This window comes from Scomber japonicus, chromosome 21 (assembly GCF_027409825.1).
Source record: "Scomber japonicus isolate fScoJap1 chromosome 21, fScoJap1.pri, whole genome shotgun sequence".
Lineage (NCBI taxonomy): Eukaryota > Metazoa > Chordata > Actinopteri > Scombriformes > Scombridae > Scomber > Scomber japonicus.
The window spans coordinates 9,664,057-9,677,200 of NC_070598.1; the positions used below are offsets into that span (position 1 = coordinate 9,664,057).

General features: G+C 38.4%; 1 protein-coding gene across 1 annotated transcript; it reads right to left on the bottom strand.

The window, feature by feature from the left end:
* Positions 1-215: 215 nt before the first annotated feature.
* On the bottom strand, positions 216-1,196 carry mc4r (melanocortin 4 receptor). Its single transcript, XM_053342236.1, has one exon. It carries the CDS (start codon positions 1,194-1,196, stop codon positions 216-218), a length of 981 nt encoding a protein of 326 aa, XP_053198211.1.
* Between the last annotated feature and the right edge of the window lie 11,948 nt (positions 1,197-13,144).

The following is a 13,144-nucleotide window of genomic DNA, read 5'->3' on the forward strand; positions in this document are numbered from 1 at the left end:
AAAACCAGAGGTTTTTGTGAGTCAGGGTGTGAGGGTGTGGGTGAGGGCACTACTTATAAATCATTTACGGACGACTGCGAGAGCACAGGGCACAACCACAATCCAGTCCACAATGATTACAGCTCAAAACCTCAAAGTCCTTGTTCAACCAATTTAATTTCAATAGTGGACTGCAACTGCCAGGGTCGTGGCTCTGGTGACACTTAACAAGCAGCTCACACACACAACAGGGCACGAGAGCAGCAAAAAATCTCTTTGAAGGTTCTTCTCATCTCCTGGCTACGAAAGGCGTAGATGATGGGGTCAATGACGGAGTTGCACATGATGAGGATGAGGTACATGTTGAAGTGAGACATGAAGCAGGTACAGTAGGGGTTCCTGGGGCAGCTGATCATGAGGATGAGGTGGAGAAAAAAAGGCGCCCAGCACACAACAAACACCCCAAGGAGGATAGTGAGGGTGATGGCTCCCTTCATATTGGCTCGCTGGTGGATAGGCGCGTTGCCTGGCAACGCGGCAATCCGCTTCATGTGCAAGCGCGCCAGCAGGAACATGTGGACATAAAGAGATGCCATGAGCACCAGCATGGTGAAGAACATGGTGATAAGGCAGATGAGTACTGTGGTGCTTTCTGAGTAGATGATAAACAGAATGCCGGACACGATGCAGCACGTCCAGATACTACTGATTACCAACGTCGCTCTTCGCAGGGTGACAATGTTATGGTATCGCAGCGCGTAGAAGATGGTGATGTAGCGGTCAACGGCAATGGCCAACAGACTACAGATAGATGCTAACAAAGAGCTGCAGATCATGGAGTCAAACACATTGTCCATGTTTTTAATCAACGTGACGGGGATGGTCAGTTTGCCTCCATTAATGAGCGCAATAACAATAGTCTCAGAGGCGTTGGAGACACTAACAAGCATGTCAGCCACAGCAAGGCTACAGATAAAAAAGTACATAGGTGAGTGAAGGTTCTTGTTTTTGATAATGGCAGCCACAACCAGGATGTTCTCCAGCAGGCTGACAATGCCCAAGGTGAGGAAAACCTCTGTTGAAATCAACAGCTGTTCGTAGCATCCTGCTGATGAATCCTTCTCAGCTGTTAAGTCTTTGTCAAGTGGCAAAGTGCCTGAGATTTGGCTCCTGTTGTGGTAGCCTTGAGTCAATCCATGCTGTTGTGTGGTGTTCATAATTTCTCCTTAGATTCCTTGTCTTCTTTGTTTAAGTCTTCTTTCTTTCTTTCTTTCTTTCTTTAAGTTATTAGTCCATCTGGTTTGTCAGTCTTAAAATCTTAATGTGAGCCAGTCATCCCCATTTTTCTGGAGGACAACACTGGCACCCTTGGCAGGGGAGAAGAAAAATCTTTGTCAGTCTTCCTTCTTCCCTCGTACACCCTTCAAGGTTTATCAAGAAAGGCAGTTTTCTTCAGACATCTGCTGCTGTTGTTACTCTCAGCCAATGACAATCCCACAGCTCTCCTTTCATCTCTCTGAAGAGAGTGTAGTAAGAAGTTAAAATAAAAAAGATGTGAGAAAGATAAATGGAAGTAGTGAAGCAGAAAGCAGAGGTGCGTGCAGGAAGAAGCATGTGTGAGACTGATTAACGATGAGTGGCAACATGAGAGGCAGAGAGAGTAGTGCGCAAAAGCTTGCTGTGCAAGTGCAGGCAGATCATCACTTAGCAAGCTACTGTGGTCTTCCCTCCCTGTCTCTCTGCTATTATACCAGGCACACACATACACACACACAAACACTCCCAGTAGTCGCCTGTCCTATCCGCTTGCTGATAAGGTGGGAGGAGGAGCGAAGTTTGGATTGACGCACATGAATGAGCAGTTTTTAAATTGAATGGATTTGAGAAACATGTTGCATCACTTAGCAAGATTTTGTTTTATCTCACAAGTGAAGTTAAAACATTAAATGGTTTCATGAAATGACATGAGAGAGAGTCTTTCCTCCAACAGTGAAAACATTATGTATATCAAATGATGGTATAATATTATACATATTATTATTATTTCTATTGACTATAGCCTACAATTACCAGTGTACCACCATTATCATGTGTTATATCCAATTATAACTACAAAGTAATATTTTATTAAGTAATGTCTTATATTAAAAGCTTTTTTGGGTATGTGGGAGCAGAATAACACCATAACAAACTGACAGACACACAGCTCTGAGAATCATGTTTCTGTCCACATGATGAATGTACATCCAATATTCGGAGTCCTTTTAACCAGTCTCAACCAACTCCAGAGAAAAAAGTTTGACTCTTTTGACATTTGATGTTGACAGGTGACATATTGTGGGTTTGTCTGTCAGAGCATGTTTGGTGAAAACACGCTCCGCTGCAACTGAAAACAGGGTTGATGAGCCAAACAGTGAATGTGGTGTAAAACATTTACTTCCATATTAATATAGTCATTTGATTCATTTTTCATTCATTAATGGCATTTTACAGCAAAAGTTAGACGCTTTGGAAAACAGCTATTTTCACTTCCTTGTGGAGAATTTGATCAGAAAATCAATATCACTCCCATGCCTGTACAATTAAACCTACACCTACAGCTTGCTCACACTTCACTGCAGCTTTGTAGGTATAATACAGCATGTTGGATAAACTGCAACATACTCCTGTCTCAATGTGAAAGTTGAGTTTCAATAATAGTATAAGTTTCAAGGTCTCTTTTCTCACTGCTGATCTTATATAATGTTGCCATTCCCCATTGACTGAAACTCTACTGAGGAAAAAGTTCTTTACCACTCAGGAAACTGTTTATAACATCTTTCAGGTACAAAAAAGAACCTTTCCAGACCGGTGCTTTCTTTTTTTGCTTTGACATGTGCTGCCAAGAAATCTTCCAGAAGATGAATGGGGGATACAGTAATGCCAGGATAAGTTTATTTAAAGCTCCTAATGAAGATATTAGAGAGTAAATTTGATTTGGTTTTAATAAATATCTTACTAATAATGATGTCTCCTTTTTATTCAGTAACTTAAATAGCTGCAGTCGTCACATATCAGCAGGAATAATATAAGCATGTCCAGGTATTTTGAATATTTTACACACATGGCTCAGCAGCAGTAACTTCCGTAATTAATGTTTTTATTACAGTAAAAGTCTGAACTACATTTTCTTACCGTATACCTTTCCTTACCAATACATTTTATTAGGGGGTGTGTTGCTGCTTGAAAACTAATTCTCACAGTATTTTCAGGTGTGGCATTCTTTTGCACACAGAAACATATTGAACACTCCCTCTGATTATTGAAGTACAACAACAAAATAAAGTGACAGATGGTTACGCATATTAAAGTTCTTTCTGAAATAATATATATTTAAATTTGTTCACTCCTACTTTAGAATTATATTAGAGGGAAACAAACATTTCTGCCTTTTCTCCTCATCTCGATGTTTTTCTATCTTCCTCCATCCTTTTCTTGAAGACTTTTCATTTAATTCATGCCTGACAGCATTAGAAATAAATCCCTAAATGCCATGCTGAGCGAAATGACATTAAGGAGCTGATTTTGATTTGATGATGAAATTTATACTCATCTCCCTAAGAACTTGTCTGGTAATTCAGCAACTTGCTGAACTTGCTTGCAGAATGTCTCCTGCCATATTGATTAATATCATCTTCTTGCAATAAACATGCTAAAAGCCTGCATCAAAGATAACGACTGGTGACAGTGTTGCTAATGACAAATCAAATTTCTCTCCATGCACCAGAAACACAAGTTGCTGTCTCCAGACAAAATATTTAACAGAGGATGTAAGTGAGGATGCAGATGGAGAGCCTTCATCACCGGACGGACAGTCACTCTCACTGGAATTCATTTCAATATGAAGACCAGACATGAATCAATTTGTGTGAGTCAGAGGGGCACTCAGTGTCAGACTGTGGTAATTAACTTTCATATATTTGCTAATTTGTCTATATGAAATTTAATTGCCTGTAGTTAGTGCTATGAACTAATATAATATCTGAAAAGATATAAAAGATAATTTTCAACATTTTTAAAGTATTGGAACAAATAGGTTTTATTTTAATTTTTTTGTAATCGCTTTCCTTTAGTCCCAGTCCCACAATAATTCAAAACAAGCTTCCTCTTCATTGCACCTCCATCTAGTCCAAGTTAATGGGTGTAAAAAAGGTACAAAGATAGTCAGTACACTAAAAACCAGTAACCATTACATTACTGAGCCAAGAGCCCAGGCAAGAGAGGCTGTCCCTGTTTTTATTTCTGTCGCAGGAGCAATAATTGTAGCTCATCATTGGAGAAGCAAAGACTTTTAGCCACTCAGTCAAAAACATAAGGTATTTAATTATGTCTAATGTTCGCCATTTTGCTCCCATGAAGGCCCTTTAGCTTGGTAAGAAAAGAGACATTCATTACGTGGGCGAGCTGAGCTGCTTGATGGAGTGTGTTAACTTTCCTGATTCAATTGTTGAGTAAATGCAACAATTTTATACTGTAGCTGGAGTCCAAGCTGCACCTAGCTGGAAAAAAGTGAAAAATTAATAAATGAACCTCTGTGTGTGAAGACTTTTCATATGTGCACTTTCATGTTCTTTCAAAACCGGCAAAAGTTTGAAGTTATCACCAATGGCATCACATGCAGGCTCAACATTGATTAATAATTAGTTATATGACTCAACTTTGAGTTATAATGTAGCTTGTCTTTCTAGGGCAGAGTAACCAGGAATAAAATAATAAAAAAGTAGTTTTATTTATCTTTAGAATAACAGAATACAACTCTCCTGTGCCCATTTCACAATAACAATGTTCTGACAAATCACCACAGGATAGATCAATCATGCTATCAAGGAGTATTTACATATTTACAAAGAGACGTGATTTATAAGGCTTGAGCATTATAGAGAAAAACTTGTCACATTATGTCAGAAAATGTAATTAAGAAAGTCACTCACATCGAAAGTCACCTCGTTGCACAAAACAACCAGAGGGTGTTGTTTCTTCAGTGCACAAATCAAGTCAATTTTTATTTGTATCACACACCAGAGAATTGCCTCAGGTGATTCTACAATCTGTACAGCAGTACAAGATACTCTATCCTTATAGAGCCTCGATACAAATAAGGAAAAACTCCGTAAAACTTTAACGTAAAAAATGAAAAATGGAGGACATCTTTAGCAAGAGCAACAGAGGAACATTGTTCTATGTTTGTGATAATACTGTTTGCAATGTATAGTTAATTCCCAAAGGACCAAAAGGGAGCAACATCCTGAATGTGGGTTGTCGCCATAGAGACATGAAAGCGAGTATGAACTTCGCTGTTATACTAGATGTAAATATTGTTCATTTCTCGTGCATATCATCCAGTAGAGCTCATTCTTTCTTAAGCTGATAACAGTAATCTAACAACTCATATAGATCTGGGATGATACGGCATGTGTGTACTGGGCTGGGCAAAGAGTTGGTTCCTGATGAAAGGCCAGAAGGCGGCAGCAACTGGCAGGAGACTTCATATAACCATGACTTAATGCATGGACAGTGATCAGTGTTCATTTGTAGCTGTAAATAAGTTATTGTGGATGTCACTGAAGGAAGTTCCAGCAGTAACTCAATTCACATCGACAATAAATGCAAATAATTTGCTCAGACCTTGTTTTTCCTATTCAGCCAACTTTTCAGAAACTGGCTTGTCCTGTCTGGTGTTTGAACCATGGTAGCTGTGCAGCTCAGTGGTTAATACTACTGACTATGGCCCAGGAGATTGGTGGTGGACCCTTAGGCAAGGTCAAATTAGAGCAGGGCTGTTTCAGTGAATCTGTTTGAAGTACAATACTACCTCTGATGTCCATGTTTTTTTAATGTCACGCTTACTGTATCACCTTTCATGTCATATATATCATATATATGATTATGTGGATTATTTAATGATGTATCTGGACCATAGACTGTATAAAAGAAATGGACATAACATCCGTGACGTCACCCATTGGTTTGTGGACTGCTGTTCGGAAGCCAATAGTTTGGAATCTAGGCAGCGCCATCTTGAAAATTTCAGGTGAAAAAAAGAACACGGATTCTACTTATATGGGCATGAGGTGGAGTCATGGGCAGAAGTATGGGCAGAGCCAACGGCGGAGCAGGGAGGTTGCGATTGGTTGCGAGGGCTGGATCTCGAGGACATTTATTGTCAAATATAAAATCAGGGAGGCCAAAATTTCACAAATGAACATCATACTGCATTGAAGAAGACTTTAAACTAGCGATTGAGACCATAAACACATTTTGAAAACGTTTACTGAGGTGTGAGAATCAAGTGAGAAGTTGGCGAATTCTCCATTGACTTGTATAGAGACGGAAGTCTTTTTGAACACAAAACGGTCGCGCCCTGGTGGCCTTTTGATAGAATGCAGCTCTAAGTTACTTCTGGGTTGGCCTCATTTCAGAGGACCGGAACTCCCCGCCTGATCTGGACAGGTAAACCACAGATGACAGGAGAATTTAAGGAGTCTGAGACAGAGAAAAAAATATTGAACTGTTCCCCTGTGCTCATTTTAAACATCTGATTGAGGGAGATTTACTGAGATAAAAGAGAGAGTGAACACTTGATGATTCTTTAAAGCCTGAGTGCATCTTCACATTTGTACTGTGACAGATACTGTGTAGATATCGTCTTAAATCAGACTAAGAAAAAAAACTAGGAAAGTTGACTGATACATCTTTACCTCATAATACACTGAACAATCTAGCAGAGTGCAGAGTGTAGGAAGGTTTAAATACTGCAGGTTTCTGATGAGTGGAAAACTGCGGAGGGCAATAGGAATGAGAGAGAGATCCTGATTAATCATGACATCATTAGGCTTTGGATACACACAACAACATAGATCAATCTGTTGTTAATTTGGATCTGCACATTGTCCACAATAAGAAAAATTTGATCACCAGCCTTATCCCTTAGTCATTTTGAGGTGACACAAAAGCTGTGGTAGTGGTTTCTAGTAGCTGTTAATGTTGAAATAGATGTTATTTCTGTATGTGTACTTCCCTAGTGTTAATCTAAAACTGTCAGTGAGCACACAGCCAGATACTGCTAGTATGGAACAAGTGTCAGGAAATTGATTTAAAAAGATATTTACAAAAATTAAATAAATAAAACATTAAAGTAAATGTTAAAGATGTATTTGTTGTAGTTCGGCTACAGGAAATAAAGAAACAGAGCACTCACTAATATTAATATTAGCTGTGGTTCAGGAGGTGGAGCAGTTGTCCACTAATTGGAAGATCAGCAGTTTGAATCCTGGCTCCTCCTGACCACATTGGGCTGTGTGAATGTGACAAGTAGTGTAAAAGTGCTTTGAGCGGTCAAAAAGACTAAAACAGTGCTATATAATTACAGTTTATCTATCTTTCTTTCTTTCTAGGTAACCGGATGTGGCACAAATGTTAAGCTAAGCACTATACAGCAGTTTCTATGAGGGGTAAAAATGACCCCATGGTGGTTTGAGGTTTAACTGATCATAATTGCTCTTCCTTTTGTCCCACGGTCCTCATAATTCAGTAGGTGATTAATAAACCAATTTCAGGCAAAGTCATGAACTGAACATGAATTTTTCTCTCTCACCAAAATATGAGGCTTTGCTTTTGAAAGTACAAGTACAAGTGTTCCTATTTATTTATTAAAAACAAATTCTGTTTTTATTTTTCCCAACCAAGTACATTAACATTCACGTTTAAGTAGGCAGACCCAAACAAAGAAAACACTCACTACATTATGTTTTGCTCTTGTTTGTTCCACTTGGTTTGAATACATGCTTTTAAAGCATTAGATAACAGCAAGTAAGCAGCCATTAGTCAGTATTTCATACCAGTAGCAGTGCTCCAAGTTCTTTTTTAAGATTTTGTTGATGCCTTTATTTAGCAGTAGACCGACAGGAAACATGGGAGAGAGGGGGGCGTGACATGCAGCAAAGTACATGATCGGGATTCGAACCGGAGTCGGCTGTGTGCCTTTCTAAACAATAAATTAATTCAATCTTCCTGTTATGAGTCATTGATTTTTTAAGACTTGACCTTAATTCCATTTGATCATAATAAAACATTTACTTTCTGTAACGTTATTGTGACAGTTTGGCACATTGTGAGAAAACTGCTCCTCCTAATTCCTCCTAATAATTTATATCTGAAGACTCTAATCTGCTTCGTGCATCAGCAGAGATACACCGAAGGAAACCACCGTGAAGGCTATTACTCCTCCTGATGAAATGCCTTTTAAAAGTTGTTACCATGGTAAAGGTGAGAAGCAAGAGAATTAAAAAAACAAGTCTATCTCAAAAATCTACCTCGTGTCCTTGGATTCTGGTTTTTATATAGAACTTACTTACTTACATAGAACTTTCCTTGGCTTTGTGAAAGTAGAAAGTTTTCTACATTAACAAAGCAATGGCAGAGCACAGAGGCAGTCATATTTTGCTTGTATTAATGGGTTATTTTAGTGTCCAGTTGAAAAAGAGAGACAACCGCACACAAAATAGCTACTTTGTGTGATATTTTGAGCAAAAGGCTCTTCCTCAGACTGCATCTGATACATACAGAGAGTCCCCATTTTCAATACAGTGGCATCATTAGAGCAAAAGGCAAGGTATGGAAATGAAGTGAGGAGGAGCTGGGAGGATTTTGAGTATGTGGAACAGATAAAATAATATACAAAAACATATTTCATTTTGATTTAAAATGTCAAATTTGGTTGGAAGCCAAAGTATGGTGATCGCCATACCTTGCCATACCAAAATGACATTTACAAAAGCTTACAAAATGACCTGACATAACACACCAAGTGTAGATTGATTGCTGCGTGTACGGTCGGTGTAAACATTGATTACACTCCTAGGTCTCAGGCTAGATAGTGTCATATATATTACCAATTAGAGGCACCTCTGTCTGTTTCTAAAAACATATATCATTTTTTAAATAGGGAAAACAGAACACAGCAAAAAAACAACAACTAAACTACAGAGAGGCAATATTATTGTTTAAGACCGTTGTAAAGTGAATTCAGACATTTTCTTCTAAACACATTAAATAGGTCATAAATGTATTTCTAAAAATGGTGTACGAAGTGTTTCAAGATTTCTGTGTTCAGGATTTAGAGGGCAGGTCTGAATCGTAAGGCAGCGGTGATTAGCATAAACCCGCCCCTGCTGCTGTAGAGGTATAAATACATTCAGTGCACACTACTACCAATGTTGCCAACTTGGCGACTCTCTCGCTAAATCTGGCGACTTTCTAAACCCTCTTAGCGACTTTTTTCCTCAAAAGCGACTAGCAACAAATCTAGCTACTTTTTCTGGTGTTATTGGAGACTTTTCTGGTATTTTGGAGACTCTGAAGTGAAAGGACGTATAGATCTGCAGTTACTGTCCTCAACCAGCTGCGGGTGCTGCTGGAGCCCCTCCCACGTCCCAAAGCACTCACAGGCAGTCAGGTTCACAGTATACTGTGCAATATCATTACTCTCATTGTCCATACCCATTACTCACTGCATTATCACCATTATCACCATCACTGTGCAATATTTAAATAACCCGCTAACCATGGTGCTAACCGCTAATCGATATGGACCATGGATGTAAGGCAAGGCAAGGCAAGGCAGTTTTATTTATATAGCGCATTTCATACAATGGCAACTCAATGTGCTTTACATAAAACAGAAACACATGTAATTTGAGAAGCATTAAAACATACAATTACCCTGGATCACATACAATTATATGTGATCCAGCTATTTTATTTTTGAAGCTTGATCGATGGTAGATGGTTAAGGTTTGCTGCTTCAATTGTGACCGTTCTTTTTAAAATTTTACGCAGGTTTACTGCTAAATCGCTGCAGTGCCCTTTAAATGGAATGAATGTGTTATACGGGTTGCAATTGCCTCTGTTTGATAGTTATGGTGTGCTTATTTGTGCAAATGAGGTCTCTTCTATTACTTTAAAGCAAGAAACTGATGAGCGTTCAAAATGTAAAGGGGACAGTCAGGACACCATGAATATTTAATACCAGAGTATAAAACAAAACAACATATAAAACATTTAATAGGCACTGACACAGTTAAGCTGACAGGTATTATTATGTTATTATTATAAATTATTACATTGGTCACTGGCCAGGTTTTGGTCCAACCCTTTATGGCTCTATAGCAAAAATGTAGGATTATTAAAGATCCATGGACTCTTTTCAGTGTTGAAAACTCAAGGACTGGGCCAGGAGTCTCTGGGACAGCTTTTTCCACCAAGCCACCAGGCTTATGACGACATCATAACAATATTTAAAAAAACAACAACAAAATAAATACGAAAAGCTTTCACTTTCTCTGGAAAGGTGAGTGAAATGTAAAGTTTACATCACATCATAGAGGAAACTAGACTTGTAATACCATGTGATCAAAGACCTCTGGCTGCATCAACTACCCCTTACATTTCATTCAGTACGTGGCTTACTGGGAATGATGCTCTCCCCCCATTCTCCTTCATAGTTAACTGCATGTACGAATTGAAGGACTAAAGATTTAAATGACATACAGACTGGATTGATTCTGTAATGTTTTTTGTTTTTTTTCATACGCTTTGCAGATTGTCTAATTGTTCACCCAGTTCTAACAATGAAACCTGTGAGACTGTCTCTGTGAGCAAAGCATGACCTTTGAATGTATGAGGAAAACTAGCCATAAAGGCAGCTGTGCTGTTTATTGTGGGGGTTTTATTTCTATGAACTCCCTTCTGTGTGGTTTCTATGCAGCACACTGCTACTGTACGCACTATTTAAAGCTGTAGGATAGAAGCTTTATCAAAACCCTAAAGGACATAAAAACCAGTGGAAATCACAGCAACAGAGTTATGGCTCTCTTTGTAGCATGCTGAAATGATCGATGAAATAATGGGAATAATTTCTGGTTTGTAGAAATACAGTTCTGACAGTTACAACAGGGTCAGTTTTATAACATGAAGGTCCCTGAGCATCAGAGGATTCGAGCAATGTGTCCTTTTTGTCAGATCCATACAAAAAATGTGATCATGCAGGTGTGGACATGCATGTGTCCACACCTGACATCTGGATGTGAACGACAAACAGAAGAAAATTCACTGTAGCATTCTCCTTTCAATCATTGTGCACTGGGAAAATGTATTTTGGTCCACTGTGTGTCACATGATGGACCCAGAAGTTGGGAATACACAAATTGGCAATGGCACATGTCACATTGGCTTCATATTGGCTCCTGCAGGCTTGCATTTTATACTAGCTGTCTGAGGCTAATGTTTTGTTTACATAACACTGTAAGAAACCTAACTGTTAAATCAAACCGGGCGTACTTTTGAGACTATGTTAAAAAGGCTAGTTCAATCAGAAGAGACAAGTGAATGAAGCAAAGATAATAGCTTATTACACAGGATTAGTCTTGACATGATTCATCTTCTGATTTGTAATCACTATTACAGAACTTGTGTTCTTCTCAAAGTTTCACAATGCCTCCAATAAAAACTTCAAAGGCTTACTCCTGCCAACCTTGGAAGTGTCTTTGCCTCTTATTGTTGGAGTAGAGGACAAATATAAAGTCTACCACAATAACACATTTAGTTGTCATCAGGATGCCATAACTTCCACAGAGAATGTTGTTTTCTTTTTCTTTCTGACATGGTTTAAAATTGTCCTCTCAATATGCTGTGTCTGCTGCTTGCATGTATTAGCCCTGTTTTTCTCTTCTTGTCTACATGAGGCTTTGACTCAGCAGCAGGAAAGCAGGCTTCATTAAAGACAGCCAGTCAAAGACAAACCAGACTGACATCTGTACACGTACTGTGCACTCACAAACTAATAACTGGTCAGTTTGACCTAAGAACTAGACACCCACACACACACATGTTTATGTGCAGTGATGGGTCACATTGGCCTCGGATTTGTAGTCAGGCAGCTTCCTCTTGCACCACAATAGACAGCAGACTTCATGCATAACATTTTTTCACATTATATAAGTATAATGAATTGCCCTGTTAGTGATTTGGGATTGTCATTCAACTTCACACCACCAAGACAAACTGAATTTTACAATGCTTGTCATACCTTCCCATTGTCCTTCTTTGCTCCTTCATTTTTCATATCTTTTGATACTTAAAATGAGACACTCTTTATTTAACAATGCAATGCAAATGGTTCATAAAATTAAACTATTCTGACACTACGTCACATCTGTTATTACTCAATGGGACCAACAAAAACAAAATATCCATAATTTAATATGAAAGTAATTAATTAAGACTCATTATCAGGTTAATTCCTGCTAACAGACAGTGCTACTTCACAGTCCATTGCTGTGAACGAATGACTGATTGGCTCTGCCTGGCTCTGCATCAGAGTTACTCAGCCAGTTATCTCATTTTGCACCACTGAGTGCAGATATGCTGCAGCCACGTCTGTCAAAATGTAGGCAGGAAGAATTTATCTCAACCACTGAGTGCTGCAGCTATGATTCTCTCAATTACCGATTACAATGGTTTAGCACATCCAGCACAAATGCATGCATCAATGTCCTTAGTGCTATATGACATGCTATATTATAAGTAAGTCGCACATTCAATTTGGACATTTTAGTTGGCAATAATTACTTTACTGAAAGTTAAAATTTATCATACCTCTAGATAAATATCAATATAATTTTTAAAAAGGTTCAATATCAATAAAAACTGTATTAATAATCACTAATACTGTTTTTGTTTATACCTGTAAGGTTCTAGTAGCAAATGTAGACACCAAACATTTTTGTATTCCTGGTAAAGTAAAAAGTAAATTTTGGAAAGGTAAAATTACATGAAATTATGTCAACTGAAAACAGCTGCTGCATCTGGAAATCTATGAAAGTAAATTTAATCCCAGCTCAGATTAAAAGGAGTTAAAAAAAAACAAAATACATACATACATTTTTGATTGATCACATGATGTGCCATTTATACAGAGAGAGCTCAATCCGTAATCCGTGGAAGTTGAATCCAGTTGCAGCATAAAACACCACAGGCAGAGTTGGTAAATGGCTTTTATTGCATATTATGATTAGGCAGGTGTGATGGCTAACGTGAGAATCAGGAAACCAGACGCGCCGCGATGAAA